Source organism: Hemitrygon akajei, chromosome 10 (assembly GCF_048418815.1).
Source record: "Hemitrygon akajei chromosome 10, sHemAka1.3, whole genome shotgun sequence".
Taxonomy (NCBI): Eukaryota; Metazoa; Chordata; class Chondrichthyes; order Myliobatiformes; family Dasyatidae; genus Hemitrygon; species Hemitrygon akajei.
The window spans coordinates 13,183,029-13,200,007 of NC_133133.1; the positions used below are offsets into that span (position 1 = coordinate 13,183,029).

A 16,979-nucleotide genomic window follows, 5' to 3' on the forward strand; every position below is an offset into this window, starting at 1 on the left:
ATGTGCTGTGGATCCCAATTACAGCTTGTTGCCCTCTTCCCATTCAGCGAAGCTGGCACAGTAGCACAGTGATAAGCTCAAGCTCAATTACTTTACAGTGCCAGCTGCCAGATTGTGGTTCAATTCCTGCCTCTGCCTGTAAGGAGTTTCTACGCTCTCTCTGTGACCACGCATATTTCCTCTAGGTGCTTTAGCATCCTCCCACGTTCCAAAGGTGTACAAGTTAGGGTTGATAACTTGCGGGCATGCTATATTGGCGCTGGAATATGGTGGCTCTTGTGCGCTGCTCCCAGCACATGTTGGGACTATGCTGGTTGTTGACGTAAATTATACATTTCACTGTATTTTTCAATGTTTCAATGTGCATGTAACAAATAAAACTAATCTTTATCATTCCCTTGAAAACTGTGACAGCCTCCAGTATCACAGTGTTACACATGATCTCACATTACTCTAATGCCTCCCCTCCCCCAGTTCCCCTGACGTTGAGAGATCACAGCTGCCGACATAAATCAGCCTTTTAGAAAGCAGATGTGTGGAACAGGCTTTCATCTCTTTTACAAATATCTTCATCCGCCCTCACCTCTCTGTCACTTTTACTCCCAAAGAAGAATCATGGTATTTAGGGCTTTTATCGTGAGTAATAATCTCTGTAGTTGAACCGTTCACAAGGAAACCCCCTGCCTGAGTAACCCTGGTATCCTCCAGAACATTGATTAATTCAGATTGATTCTTAGAACCCCAGACTTTAAATTCCACTCCTTGACAATTTCATCTTTCTTTTATCCCTGTATAAACATTCCCTTAGATACCCACTTTGAATAATCTACTTGTCACCTGTATAAATATCTCCTCCTGTGGTTCAGATGTAACCAGTTAGTGCATCTGTGGAGCATTTCAACACCATCTACTCTGATGAGTGTATTAGACAAATAGTGCCTGTAAATTGTGCCTTAAATGCTTCACATAGATATCAAAGGCATCTAAATCAGATTTAATTAAATGATGCTGGTGGAGAAAACTGGATAAGGATTAAAGGTGAATTCTGTGTTGTCAGACAAAAGTCTCAAGATTAAATGGGTTATCCCAAGAAGTGTCAAACAAACCACTTATGTTTGATCCAATGCAGAAGATCACTGGTTTTATTCTTTCATGACCAGCCTCAAACAGCAGACACACAAGCTGCGGGAGAAGTTGAGAAGTTTATGAGGTTTCTCCAACATGGTTCTGGCAAGACACAGTGACATTTTGCAGGCAGCTAACAAAACTACTGTCTATTTTACTATATTCTTTTTCTGGACTATGATCACTGCAATCTGCAGCGTGTAATTTCCCTTTGAGAGTTGTGCTTTTGAGCCATCTGAACGATCTGTTTTTGCGGTGTCCTGAAGGATTCTGAGAATTGGACTCTGGAGAATGTAGGTATGGCTGTGGTAGTCATTGCGGGAGTGGACTTCAGGCCAGATTGATACTTTGGGCTGGAGTGAAGCAGCATGGCCCGGCCTGAGAGTGAGAAAGAAGCCAATGTGTAGCTGATTTAAGTGCCGATCCAGATTAAAAAGATTAAGGGTCCAGCCCCAGGGTGGAGGATGAACTGGTGTTCAGCTCATTACTCTGCACCAACCAGGGTCACCTGGCTTTCCTTGTCTCAGCGCTGAACTGACTTAGTCAGAATCAGGTTTATTATCACCGGCATGATAACTTAGCAGCAGCAATTCAATGCAATAAATGATATAGAAGAAAAAAAAAGTAAAAATAAATAAATAAATAAATGGATTACAGTGTATGTATATTGAATAGATTAGAAGTTGTGCAAAAACAGAAATAATATATATTAAAAAAGTGAGGTAGTGTCCAAGGGTTCAATGTCCATTTAGGAATCGGGTGGCAGAGGGGAAGAAGCTGTTCCTGAATCGCTGAGTGTGTGCCTTCAGGCTTCTGTACCTCCTACCTGATGGTAACAGTGAGAAAAGGGCATGTCCTGGGTGCTGGAGGTCCTTAATAATGGACGCTGCCTTTCTGAGACACCGCTCCTTGAAGATGTCCTGGGTACTTTGTAGGCTAGTACCCAAGATGGAGCTGACTAGATTTACAACCCGCTGTAACTTCTTTTGGTCCTTTGCAGTATGCCCCCCCCCCCCCCCACCCCCATACCAGACAGTGATGCAGCCTGTCAGAATACTCTCCACGGTACAACTATAGAAATTTTTGAATGCTTTGTTGACATATCAAATCTCTAATGAAGCATAGTCACTGTCTTGCCTTCTTTATAGTTATATGAATATGTTGGGGCCAAATTAGGTCCTAAAGATCTTGACATTCAGGAACATGAAGCTGCTCACTCTCTCCACCTCTGATTCCTCTATGAGGATTGGTTTGTGCTCCTTCATCTTATCCTTCCTTAGGTCAACAATCAGCTCTTTCGTCTTACTGATGTTGAGTGCAAGGTTGTTGCTGTGACTCCACTCCACTAGCTGGTATAGCTCACTCCTGTATGCCCAGCAGCTGTGGCCTGGATTAGTTTCACTCACCCGAGTGCTGAACTGGCACCGAGGCAGGGACTCACATTCAGGGACTCTGCGGTTCATGTTCTTTTTTACTTTTTTATTGCTTACACGATTTGTTCTTTTCTCGATCATTGGGTCTTTGTTGTGTGGAGTTTTCCATGGATTCTACTGTGTTTCTTTGTTTTGTGCCTGCCTGCAAGAAGGTGAATGTCAAGGTTGCATATGGTATACATACTTAGTTAATAAATGAACTTTGAACTTTGAGTGAGGGCAGACCCTTGGAATATTTAACAAGTCATAGTCAAAGTGGAGTTCATTGTCATATAGACAACTACATGTATGCACAAGTACAATGAAACACTTAAATTATATTTATTTATTTTATTTTAGTGATACAGCAGGGAGTAGGCCCTTCACCCTTTCGAGCCATGCTGCCCCAGCAACCCCCTACAAATCCGATTAATTCTAACCTAAACAGGGGACAATTTACAATGACCAATGAACCTTTGGACTGTTGAAGGAAACTGGAGTTCCTGGGCACGTTCCACAGGGAGGACATACAGACGTTCCTGCAGATGGTGCTGGAATTGAACTCCGAAGTCCAGAACCCCTCGAGCTGAAGTAGCATCGCGCTAACCGCTACGCTACCGTAGTACCTCACTTGCAGCAACATGAAGGGCAGAGCATCCTATAAGCAGTATCCCTAAGAAAAATATAAACACAGTTTTTATAAGGAAGTATACAGTTTAAACAAAGTCTGTTTCAGTTCAAGGTGATCGAATTGTTGTACCAAATGGCTCAAGAACTGAAGAATTGAAGGAAAGTAACTGTTCTTGACCCTGGTGGAGTGCGATTTAAAGCTTCCGTACCTCCTGCCTGATGGTTTCCACTGTCCCATCCTGTTTACAATCAAATTCCCATTCTTACTTAGAGCAAGACCTTCATCTTTGTTAAACCTCTTTTCCTCTAGTTTTATTTCAATGGCTTCCTTCACCAGACAGTCCCAAAAGCCACTGGTGTGGCACAGAAGTTTTGTGCCATCAAAGTCAATCGTATGGCCATTGCAAACACAATGTGGGACAAAGTGGGACAGTGGAATCCTGATTGGATGAGGGATAACCAATCAGGAGGGATGGACGATGGGGATATAAATACCACCAGACTAGATAAGCCCAAGCATTATCCCTGATGAATTGGCAGAGTTTTTCATTGAAACATTGGTTAAAATCGATAGCTATATCCGACTGGAAGCCGAGAAGAGTTTATTCATCATATATGCCAGGAAAGCACTAGATCCTTCTTCATTTAATTACTCGTTCAAGGCTCAGGAATTATTAGTTTATCAGGTTCAAGAACAGCTACTTCCCTTCAACCATTCGGTTCTTGAACCAACCAGCAAAACCCTAACCACGGTTTAATAACACTATGACCACTTTGATCACTGCATTAAAACTGACTTAGTTTTATTGTTCAAATTGTATTTTCCCGTACAAATCCTGTATAATTTATGTTTAATTTATTTTTCTCTAGCGAATGTTGTGTACCTGATGCTCTGTGCCTAAGTTTTCCATTGTACCTGTCAAGACATGTACTTGTGAATATGACAATAAACTCAATTTTGACTTAATTAGCTGAGTTTTGGGTGGTGGGATGGAGATACGTCTCTACCAAAGGAGGTGTTAGGCTTTCCTTCACTCTGCTAGCCTGTAGGTCACCCTTGGGCAATGTATGGCACCTGCTTAACCACACCCCCCTCCCCCTGATCAGGGTCACGTGAAGCCATCAGAGCAGCCGGTGCACGTCACATCCTAGTTATGCGACCACTGACACCAGTCAGACAATCTCCGAAGAGTATTGATAATGGCTGGGGTCACCCATTTTTAAGGACACTGCCCAGAAGAAGGCAATGGCAAACTACTTCTGTAGAAAAATTTGCCAAGAACAATCAAGGTCCTAAGACCGTGATCACCCACATCATATGAAATGGCACAACATCTTGGGCTGAGGGGTCTTTTCCTGAGCTGTGCTGTACCGTTCCCTGTCTGAGGCTGACCACGGAGCCCATCAAGTGAATCCAGTTTTCCCGCATTTGTCCGACTAAACTCCCCCGTACCCACGTCTGAATGTCTAGCCAAGCCTGAACCCATCCTACCAAATCCGGAATGTCTTACCACTCTAAGGGTTTCATTTGTTTTCAACAGGTAAGAAGAAATCAAAGTTTAAAACTTTCAAGAACTTTTTCGCCAAGAAGAAAAGGAAAGTGACAGCAGCACCCAAAGGAGAAACCAACCTGAAGCCAAGCCAGTCAAGTACGGACGTCAGCACGGCTGAACCTTCTGAAGCACAGCCGGACTCTGAGACAGGGTAAGAGTTGTTAGGGATCTAGTGAAACGGGGCACTAACTTCCAAAAGCACAATGGGGCCGAACCTTCTATCCCACTCTTGAAAGGAGCCCTCATACGCTAAAAGATGCACTTGATCTCCCAATCTACCTCACCGCCATTGCACTGGGACAGTTCCACTCTTGCTCACTGGGGTATGAGGCCCGCTGACTACCCTCACCTGATTTAGCCTGGCCGTTGAAGCAGGAAACCAGGGTGTGGCCGCTGTCACATGCAAACAGCTACTTGGGGCCGCAGGTGAGAACTGAGTGCCTGGTGGGGACCAAAGGTGAGTGAGCTGCCCTGAAATACACTTTACATGCCCCTTCACAAGAGGTGCTACCCCTCCCTGGACTCCCCATACACTCTATACGTGGCAATAATAATTATCATTATCTCCTATTGGTAACATTGATGAACCTGTGATGTGAACCCCAAGTTCTCTGTGTTCCCCCACACTTCCAAGAATCCTGACATTAACCCTGTACTCTGCCTTCAAGTTTGATCTTCCAAAGTGAATCACTTCACATTTTTCCAGATTGAAATCCATCTGCTACTTAGCCTGGTTCTGTATCCTATCAATGTCCCAGTGTAACCAATGACAACCTTGTACACTATCCACAACACCAACCTTCCTTCATGTCATCTGCAAACTTATTCCAGTAAACCCTTTAGAATTCCATCCCTTTTCCATGTCCAGCAATGTAATTTCATTAAATTCAATATAGATTTAAGAGAATTGTATATTAACCATCAAATTAAGTGGAAGCAATGAGTGCATCAGATATTTTCCTCATTATTCTATGGACCATTTAACATGACCAATGAAATATCATTAATGTTGTAAATATTGATATATTAGATCGATAAACGGCAGCTCCTTTTCCATTTCATACTGATAGATCCATTAAAAGCCCATTGTATTGAAGTTACCTGTCCCAATTCTATAAGAACAGAAGACCATAAAACATTGTTCGTTCATTATGTGCCATGTCATATGATATAGGCTATCTTGGTCTTCCTATGACCGTGATTGTCTGGGCAAATTTTTCTACAGAAGTGGTTTGCCATTTCCTTCTTCTGGGCAGTGATGGGTGACCACAGCCATTATCAATACCCTTCAAAGATTGTCTGCCTGGCATCAGTGGTCACATAACCAGGACTTGTAATATGCACCAGCTGCTCATACGACCATCCATCACTTGCTCCCATGGCTTCATGTGAGCCTGATCGGGGGGGCTGCTAAGCAGGTGCCACACTTGCCCAAGGGTGATCCACAGGTTAGTGGAGGGAAGGAGCAGCTTACCTCTCCTGTGATAGAGACGTATTTCCACCCCAGCATCCAAAACATAAAACATAGGAGCAGAATTAGGCCATTTAGTCCATCAAGTCTGCTCCGACATTCCATCATGGCTGATTTATTATCTCTCTGAACCTCATTCTCCTGCCTTCTCCCCATAATCTTTTACATCCTGATCAATCAAGAACCTCTCAACATCCACTTTAAACATACCCAATGACTTGACCTCCGTAGCCAACTGTAGTGATGAATTCCACAGCTTCACCACCCTCTAGCTAAAGTAATTTTATTATTTAGTAGAATATGGCGGCGCGACGCAGCTTGCAGCGGCCACTCCGGAGCTGATTATCTGTTATTTGTGAAGTGGGGTGCCGTGCGCAATCATAATCGATTGAAAACGGACGTGGGAGCACGGAGGAACATCGGGAAATCTCCAGGAAGACCTTCTTTGTTGCTGCTGCTGCTGTGAGGTCCGGGACTCTGCTGGGAAGAACAGGCCCCCAGTCCTTGGGGTCGCGTTGCCGGTGGCCATTGGCGGGGGTGTCTTAATACGCTCGGCAGAGGATGGTGCTCAGAGAAGCTGTGCCGGAGGGGATGGTCGTCGGCTCGGAGGTTCGATGGACTCGGAGTCCGCTGCGGTCAGGTCACTGTCGGTGTGTGCTGTGTCTACGAGGCTGGTTTCGACGGAGCTTTCATTGTGTGCTGCGTCTGCGAGGCTGAGTCGGGCGGCGCGTGGAAGTCCATAGCGGGGGTACTCCCTTCTGCCACCGGCGTGGGATGGCAAATCTGTCGGGACCCTGGGGACTTGTGGAAACTGTGTGGTGATTTCTTTTAAACTTATAGTCCTTTAACATCTTTGGACCATTTTTACTGTGCCCATAGTCTGTTTTTTATCAAATATGCTATTGTTTGCACTGTTGTAACTATATATTGTAACTATGTGGTTCTGTGCAGGTCTTGTAGCTTTAGTTTTTGGTCTTGTTTGTCTGGTGGATTTGGAGCTCCTTTCCAGGGAACGTGCTAGACAGTAGCGCGATATTAATACGCAGCAGCCTCTCCGGACTCTGGATTGGGGATTGTCCAAACATTATGTGGATTTTCTAGTGTAGTCTGTTTTGTCATATGCTTTTGTGATATCATTCTGGAGGAACGTTGTCTCGTTTTTTAACTGCATTGCAGTTGTGGTTTCTAAATGACAATAAACTGAATCAGAATCTGAATCTGAATATAAAAGACATGGAGAATGCTGTGAGATATTGTAGTTTCATTTGTGGTAAAATAAAGCACTGTAAATATTTGGCAAATTGAAATCAAAACTGAAGAAGCTATGATTATTCAACAGGTCAGTCAGCCTCTGGGGATGAGAAATGCTGAATTTAATTTTTATTTATTTATTGAGCTACACCACAGAAAAGGCCCTTCTGGCCCTTTGAGCCACTTCTCTCAGGAACCCCTGAATTAACCCGAGCCTAATTATAGGACAATTGACAATGACCAATTAACATATCAACTGGTACGTCTTTGGACTGTGGGAGGAAATCCACACGGTCACTGGGAGAACGTACAACTCCTTACAGGCAGCGGCAGGAATTGAACCTGGGTCACTGATACTGTAAAGCATTGTGCTAACCACCCTGCTACTGTGCTGCCCTGGTTTCAGGTCAGGTGAACCATTTCCCATGAAAGGTCGTTAAACTTATGGACTTAGTTTCTCCCTTACTCTCTAACGAACTGCCCATGCACACTTTTTCAACTTGAGAGTCCGGGCCAATACATGCCAATCAGATTACTTTATGATACACGCTCTTGCAAAATGATAATGTGACATGACACAGAAGACAGTTTTTGTGCTAACAACAGTTCATTTAAAGAGCTAAGCACTCACTTCCACACCTGAAAATGTGACCATCTCAGCCAAGGTGAAGATCATGAAATTACCAAATGGATGAGCTTAAGATTATGATTGAAAATAGGAAAATATTTCCACTTCTATCTACATCGAGATAGTGCAAAAAGAAAAAGAATAATAGAATGCAGAATGCTGTTATGGAGAAAGCAGCTAGACAAAGTAGCTTCACGAGGAAATCTGCAGATGCTGGAAATTCAAACAACAACCCACACAAAATGCTGGTGGAACGCAACAGGCCAGGCAGCATCTATAGGGCACACACAAAATGCTGGTGACAAAGACAAAGTAGCTTGTTTCTCAGCTAGGCAAACAAGGTAAGGGCTATAATGAGGTAGATTGAGGTATAGAGAGTTCATCTTTATCATCCAAGAAGTGTGTTAAGGAGTCTTGTAACATCAGGGTAGAAGCTGTCCTTGAGCGTGATGGTGCCTGTTTGGAACGCAATCTGCAACTCAGAAGGAATAAACAGAAGAGGTACTGTAGATGCTGAAGTTCTGGAAAAGACTGTAAAACATGCAAAGTGCTGGAGGAGTTCAACAGCTCAGGCAGCATCTATAGGGTTGACTGTTTATTCCTCTCCATAGATGCTGCCTGACCTACCCTGAGTTCCTCCAGCATTTTGACTCTGTTATTCAGAAGTTTTGTTGACCAGAGGGAGGTGAACTCAGGGAATGTTGGAGAAGAATAATTTAAAGCTGTGAATTTCCTGCTGAATTTTACAGTGGTTTAGCGGAGGGTTAAACCCATACAGAGTGGGTGACCCTGTGAAATACAGCAATAATACTTCACAGCCTGATGGTACATTTAAGATGTATTTTCTGACTCCTCTCCGAAGATCACCACCTTGTTGTGGTATGGAGGCCTGTGAGTTCCTGAGATCCCAAGAGTGACGCCATCTGTAATTTAACTCCTGGTTGGGTCAACCACGGTGGGTGAAGGTTCCACAAACGGAGCGATCCAACCAAGGCCTCAAAAATGGAGCTGGGGGAAGATGATCACAACAGCAGTGAAGATGAAGGAAGGAAGACTGCAGCAGTGAAGAGTCCCCAGTCATCTTGCCACTGGACCCTGACTCTGATCTGTCAAGGACAGTGTGGTGGCTTCCTATACATCAGTCTTCCCACATTAAACAAAGTCACGCACAGGCATTCTCCATTAAAGGAATAACCCCTTGGGAGAACATCATACTCGACTCGAGTGATCACACTTCTATGACTATTTTCTGTTGCAAGACCATTAGGCCTGTTCTTGAAATGTTGGTCTCAGTCCCTGGTCTTGTCCGTGGGATTGTGAGTGTCAGCTGCACCTTGTGGATGGCATTCTTGTACCTGACTCAGAGGACAGTTTAGTTCCCAAGACTCACATCTGCAACACAGTCATTACTAGCAAAGCCACCATTAGACATGGGGCTAGAGATTGCTTGTGGTGAAGAAGAGAAAATCTGTTGGACTGGTGCATTGTTCAGTGCATGGATCATAGAAGCACAATAAAAGCATAGACTATTTTCCAAGTAGAGAGAAAATAGAAAAAGCTGAGGTGCAAAGGGACTTGCTAGACCTTGTGCAGGATCCCCTAAAGTTTAATTTGCATGTTGAGTCTGTGGAAAATGTGATGTTAGCATTCATTTTGAGAGGACTAGAATATAAAAGCAAGGATGTAACACTGAGGCTTTATTAAGCACTGGTGAGGCCTCACCTGGAGTATTGTGAGCAGGTCTGTTCCCCTCATCTTAGGAAGGATGTGCTGACATTGGAGAGCGTTCAAAGGAGGTTCGCGAAAATGATTCCAGGATTGAGTGGCTTGTCATATGAAGACCGTCTAATGGCTCTGAGCCTGTACTCAGTGGAACTCAGAAGAATGAGGAGCGACCTCATTGAAACGTCTCGAATGTTGGAAGGCCTCAATAGAGTGGATGTGGAGAGGATGTTTCTTATGGAGGTGGAATCCAAGACCAAAGGATACAGCCTCAGAATAGAGGGGCATCCTGGTAGAATGTTGATGAGGAGGAATTTCTTTAGTTAGAGAATGATGACTCTGTGGAATTCTTCGCACAAGCAGCTGTGGAGGCCAAGTTATTGGGTATACTTAAGGCAGAGGTTGATAGACTCTTGATTAATCAGGGCATGAAGGGATACAGGGCTATATCTTATGGTCTTATATACAGTGGATTCTGGTTCTTTGGGCCATCAGTTAATCAGGACAGCTCCTTATTAGGGACAACACTTAAAGAACACAAACTAATTGAGAAAATAGCTGGAATTCCCTCATTTATTTGGGACACTCTGCCACTTAATTGGAGTAGGAAACTGTTTCTAACTTGTGTCAGTTGTGTACACTTGCTACGCCATTCTTTGAGTGAACAGTTTTTAAATAGTGTCAGTGTCATGTGCTTGTGGTCAAAAAGCAGTGATTTTTGTCACTGATAGTTGGTGAAAAATAAGTCTTAAGACCACTCAGAACTGTTTTGCTCAATGCAGTTTCAAGCACTCGGGCTTAGAGATGCCAGAAAAGGCCAGAAGGGAAAATGAAATGATTTCACTACTTCAACAAGTTAGAATTTGATGGTCCCAATAATCATCTTAAGTGTTACAATTAAAATGAATATTTGGAGGATGCAATTGTCAACAGTATTTAATGAAGGCAGTCCATTATCTAGAGTAGGTGACTGCAGATTTTGTTCATTTACAATCAGAAGAACACAACGCGGATGAATTCTTCCATCAATAAGCATTAGGAACAAATAAACAGTTTTCTACTACTGGTACTGGTAGTGCTTTAACTTGTTCTGTATTTCATTTAAATACTTAATTTGGTACTCGGCTCGTCTTTATGTAACTTTTTAGTTATTTCCATGGAAGTTTAGCTAATTAGAGAAGCCACTTAATTGGGCCAAAATGTACTGTCCTGATGTGTCCAATTAACTGGAATCCACTGTAATACAACATAAAGAGGGCAACATACAGTACTGTGCAGAAGTCATAGACACATACAGTCGGCCCTCCTTATCCGCAGATTCCGCATGCACGGATTCAACCAACCGCGGATCGGGAAAACCCGGAAGTTCTCTCTCCAGCACTCGTTGTTTGAGCATGTACAGACTATTTTTTCTTGTCATTATTCCCTAAACAGTACAGTATAACAACTATTTACATAAAATTTACATTGTATTAGGTACTATAAGTAATCTACAGATGATTTAAAAGTACAGGCAGTCCCTAGGTTATGAAGGAGTTCCGTTCCTGAGTCTGTCTTTAAGTCAGATTTGAAGTCGGAACAGGTACATCCGGTATTATTTAGCATCAGTTAGTCAAACGTTTTTCTTAGTATATAGTATATATTTTACATTTCTCTGCATATAAAACTTAAGAAACATACGTATTTCAATAATTAAACCACTGCGTTGCTTAGTAATAATTGTAGCTTTCATTGGGGCAGGGCCTTTCACATGCTCCATTAAAATTGTTCCAATCGTTGACCGGCTGTAGCCTAATGCTTTTCCAGTGACTGATGGTGTTTCACCTCTTTCTGATCGCTTTATTACTTCCACCTTATTTTCAATCGTGATCGTGATTATTTTCGTGAACAGAAACACTGCGGATTCAGAGCTGCGCCAGGTCCTAATGTCCACCGCATTGAGCCATGTTAAATAAAGTCTGGGGTTCCGCTGGGTCCTAAAGACCACAGCACTGAGACAGGTTAAATAAGGGACTTGAGCATCCGCTATTTTTGGTATCCGTGGGGGGTCCCTGAACCAATCCCCCACGGATAAGGAGGGCTGACTGTATACAGTATATAGCTAGGGTGCCTAAGACTTTTGCACAGTACTGTATATGTTGCCGTGGAGTGGAGAGCAAGTTTGTAAATCTGGCAGGAGCCAAGGATATTGGGAATGGAGAGGGTGGGGTGCCGCAGGAGGAACAGAGAAGGAGTGCCATGGAAGGGGATGGTGCGGGTGTAGACACCAGCCCTAAAGACACCAGGTAAGGTAATTAGATTCCAAACAATTGGTTTATTGATCATTACAGTTGGTCTTTCTGGTGCTTCCTGCTCTCCCTTCCTCTTTTCCCAACCATGATTCCCCTCTCCCTGCCCCCTTCCCACTCTCATTCCACAACAGAGACCCATATCAAAGTCAGGTTTATCATCACTCACATCTGTCATGAAATTTGTTTCTTTTCCATGGTAGTTGTGCAGTGCAATACATAAAATTACTACAGTACTGTACAAAAGTCATGAGAAGGGGTAATCCATTGTTGGATCCTGATGTTTTTATGATCCAAAGTTCTTCAGAAGTCAATAAGGAGTCATAAAACATTTTGCTTATGACCATTTTATTGTGTTACAAGAGAGGAAAGTGAACAAGAAAGAGCTGAGAAAACAAAGAGGAGAAGGCAAAGGGAAAAGTAGCTGCGGTCTTTCCATACTCAGACTAGAGATGACCAAACTTTCAATGATAACGATTCGCCGATAAAACAGCCAGATTCAAGTAGCATGACACCTGCAACTATAAACTTAGAGGCTTTTAGGAAAATACAAATGCAGCTGTACCATAATTATTGGAAAATTCACTGAACAATTACCTTTATACAGATGATTGTACAAAAATACTAGCAGGCTTTGGAAAGTTAAACTACAAGAAAGATAACAATTCTACACCCCAGTCCAACAATATGTATGTATTATTATTCATCTAATATAACAAATGACAGTTACCAACGTTAGATTAAAAAAAAGAAATGTTTTTAATTAGTCCATTATTGGCATGTGTACCGAGATACAGTGACAATCTTTGCTCTGAATGCAATCTAGACACGTAATTCCATACAGATAGCAAAAAGGGAAAAGTAATAACAGAATGTAAAATATAGTTACAGGAAAGTGCAGTGCGGGTAGACAATGAGATGCAGGGGCCATGATAAGGTAGACTGAGCGATCAAGCGTTCATCTTTATAACATCATTCAAGAGTTTTATAACAGTGCATTGCAACTGTCTTTGAGTTAGGTTGTGTGAGCTTTCAGGCTTTTGTATCTTCTGCCTGATGGAAGAGTACTGACTTCAAGCATATTTGTGATTTAGTGAAAATTTGAACAATTTTCTTTCCTCAGAAGTATTATCTAATAAACTATGAAGTTAAATTCATTAGTATTTATTATTTCAGCTCCCAAAGTAATATCGGAAGCAGAGCTTTCTCACATGACAGTATTTTCATCCCTGAACTATCCATCTCGGAGTCAGTGTCAGTTCGAGGAGCATCCCAGGAAAATGTGGCTGGCAGGGTGAAAGCTTTACAGGTGAGTTTTGAGAAAGTACAGAAGGAGACAATTTAGTCCATCATGTTATTTATTGCCAGTTTCCAATCAATTCCCAGGTAATTCTACCTCTTAGCACTTTACATCATAGTCGATTCCAGATGCTCAGGGAAATGTGAAAAAGTATCATCAGTTTTAAATGATGATTTGAGAAATTAATGACAGAGTGGACAGAGATGAATAACTGGTCATGAGCAGGTCAAATACAGTGGGGTATAACATTCAAAATGGAGCTTGGCTGATCTTTGTTTACTGCACAAAGATGGGGGAAGTTTTAGACATCTCCGCCTCCTGAACAATGTTGAGGTCCTGAATCAATCGAAAATTTCCACAACTTGTTGGATAAAGCAATTCCATAAAACCATAAGACATGGGAGCAGAATTAGGCCCATCGAGTGTGTCCACCATTCCATCATGGCTGTTTTATTATCCCTCTCAACTCCATTCTCCCAACTTTTCCCCACAACCTTTCATGCCCTGACTAATCAAGAAGCTATCAACCTCCACTTTAACCCAATGACTTGGCCTCCACAGCTGTCGGCGACAATGAATTCCACAGATTCACCACCCTCTGGCTAAAGAAGTTCCTCTTCATCTCTGCTTAAATTGTGGCTTCTGTATTCCGAGACTCCCACACCATAGGAAACATCCTCTCCGAATCAATTCTATTTAGGCCTTTCAATATTCACTAGGTTTCAATGAGATTCCCCCCTCATTCTTCGAAACCCCAGCAAGTACAGGCCCAGAGCCATCAAATGCTCCCCATATGTTAACCCTTTCATTCCTGGGATCACTCTCATGAACCTTCTCTGGATCCTCTGCAATGTCAGCACGTCCTTTCTTAGCTAAGGGGCCCAGAACTCCTCTCAACACACAAGTGCATTTATACAATACTCACTATTCAAAGTCAATGTCAAACTATTATCAAAGTACACATGTCTCATCATATACTACCTTGAGATTTATTTTCTTGCTGGCATTTTCAGGAAAATACAATGCAATAGAATTATTAAAACTATGCACAAGCAAATCAATGAAGAATTTTAAACCCAAAGTGAGAATGAAGGTTTGGAGTAGTCATTGCCTAATTGAATGTCTCAGGGATCCAAGTGGCTTTAATCTTGTACCAAAGTTCCTAATTTCTCAGCTAGAAGAGCCTGCAAGAGGGAAGGAGACCAAAGTGGGAGATAGAACTGCCCACTTATCCAGCAGATTGGATAACTTCCGATTTTCAATCCCCGGAGTTCTATTTTTTATCTTTTTAATTGAGATACAGCATGGAATAGGTTCTTTGAGTCACATTGCCCAGAAATCCCCTAATATCATCCTGGTCTAATCAGGGGACAATTTACAATGGCTAATTAACCTATCAACCAGTGCCTCTTTGGACTGTGGGAGGAAACTGGAGCATGTGGAGGAAAGCCACATGGTCATGAAGAAAAAGTACAAACGCAGAGGCAGGAATTGAACCCGGTTCGCCTGTACTGTAAAGCGCTGTGCTAACCACTACGCTATCAACAAGACTATCATACCACAGGACTGAAAAATTAAAGAAATAATGCATTCTGTGCTGCCTTCTTCCACCTCAACAACTGATTTACTTACAGTCAAACAAGAGAAAATCTGCAGATGCTGCAAATCTGAGCAACACACACAAAATGCTGGAGGAACTCAGCAGGCCAGGCAGCATCTATGAAAAAAAGTACAGTCGGCATTTCAGGTCCTGCCGAAAGGTCTCGGCCTGAAGCATCGATTTTACTCTTTTCCATAGATGCTGCCTGGCCTGCTGAGTTCCTCCAGCATTTTGTGTGATTTACTTTCAGTGACCATTTTTTATCAGAATCAGCTGCCCACAAAGTGTTAAAGGGTCAACATGTTAAACTGGTAAATTGTAAATTGGTAAATCATTTTGTTAATGTCATATGTAGCAAAGTTCAGTGAAAAATTTTGTTTCACATGCAGATCATTTCATCATACTGGGGTATTGAGGTAGTACTAAGGAAATGCAATAACAGAATGCAGAATAAAGTGTTACAGTTGGAGAAAGTGCACTGTAAGGTAGACAATAAACCCAAGGCCATAATGAGGTAAATTGTAAAGTCAAGAGAATCATGTGTTATGTTTGACATATGTCGTGAAGTTTGTTGCATTGCAGCAGCAGTACAGTGCAATATATAAAAAACTATAAATTACAGTAAGAATATATAATAAATAAGTAAATAGATAAATAGTGCGAAAAGAGGCAAAATACTGAGGGAGCATTCACTGTTTAGAGATCTGATGGTGGAGGAGAAGAAGCTGATGCTAAAATAGATAGATAGATAGATAGATAGATAGATAGATAGATAGATAGATAGATAGATACTTTATTCATCCCCATGGGGAAATTCAACTTTTTTCCAATGTCCCATACACTTGTTGTAGCAAAACTAATTACATACAATACTTAACTCAGTAAAAAAATATGATATGCATCTAAATCACCATCTCAAAAAGCATTAATAATAGCTTTAAAAAGTTCTTAAGTCCTGGTGGTAGAATTGTAAAGCCTAATGGCATTGGGGAGTATTGACCTCTTCATCCTGTCTGAGGAGCATTGCATCGATAGTAACCTGTCGCTGAAACTGCTTCTCTGTCTCTGGATGGTGCTATGTAGAGGATGTTCAGAGTTATCCATAATTGACCGTAGCCTACTCAGCGCCCTTCGCTCAGCTACCGATGTTAAACTCTCCAGTACTTTGCCCACGACAGAGCCCGCCTTCCTTACCAGCTTATTAAGACGTGAGGCGTCCCTCTTCTTAATGCTTCCTCCCCAACACGCCACCACAAAGAAGAGGGCGCTCTCCACAACTGACCTATAGAACATCTTTAGCATCTCACTACAGACATTGAATGACGCCAACCTTCTTAGGAAGTACATTCGACTCTGTGCCTTCCTGCACAAGGCATCTGTGTTGGCAGTCCAGTCTAGCTTCTCGTCTAACTGTACTCCCAGATACTTGTAGGTCTTAACCTGCTCCACACATTCTCCATTAATGATCACTGGCTCCATATGAGGCCTAGATCTCCTAAAGTCCACCACCATCTCCTTGGTCTTGGTGATATTGAGACGCAGGTAGTTTGAGTTGCACCATATCACAAAGTCCTGTATCAGTTTCCTATACTCCTCCTCCTGTCCATTCCTGACACACCCCACTATGGCCGTGTCATCAGCGAACTTCTGCACATGGCAGGACTCTGAGTTATATTGGAAGTCTGATGTGTACAGGGTGAACAGGACCGGAGAGAGTACGGTTCCCTGCGGCGCCCCTGTGCTGCTGACCACCGTGTCAGACCTACAGTCTCCCAACCGCACATACTGAGGTCTATCTGTCAAGTAGTCCACTATCCAATCCACCATGTGAGAGTCTACTCCCATCTCCGTTAGTTTGTGCCTTAAGATCTTGGGCTGGATGGTGTTAAAGGCACTAGAGAAGTCAAGGAATGTAATCCTCACAGCACAACTGACCCCCTCTAGGTGAGAGAGTGATTTGTGCAGCAAATACGTGATAGCATCCTCCACTCCCACCTTC

The 16,979-nt window shown here is 42.6% G+C and overlaps 1 protein-coding gene across 4 annotated transcripts in view; it reads left to right on the forward strand.

Moving 5' to 3' along the window:
• LOC140734164 (uncharacterized) overlaps positions 1-16,979 on the forward strand; it is a 140,659-nt gene that overhangs the window by 97,511 nt on the left and 26,169 nt on the right. For all 4 annotated transcript variants that reach the window (XM_073057793.1, XM_073057792.1, XM_073057791.1 and 1 more), the window contains exons 3-4: positions 4,709-4,871; positions 13,257-13,389. In XM_073057793.1, the coding sequence (XP_072913894.1) occupies positions 4,709-4,871; positions 13,257-13,389 (296 nt within the window). The remainder of the gene's footprint in view (positions 1-4,708; positions 4,872-13,256; positions 13,390-16,979) is intronic.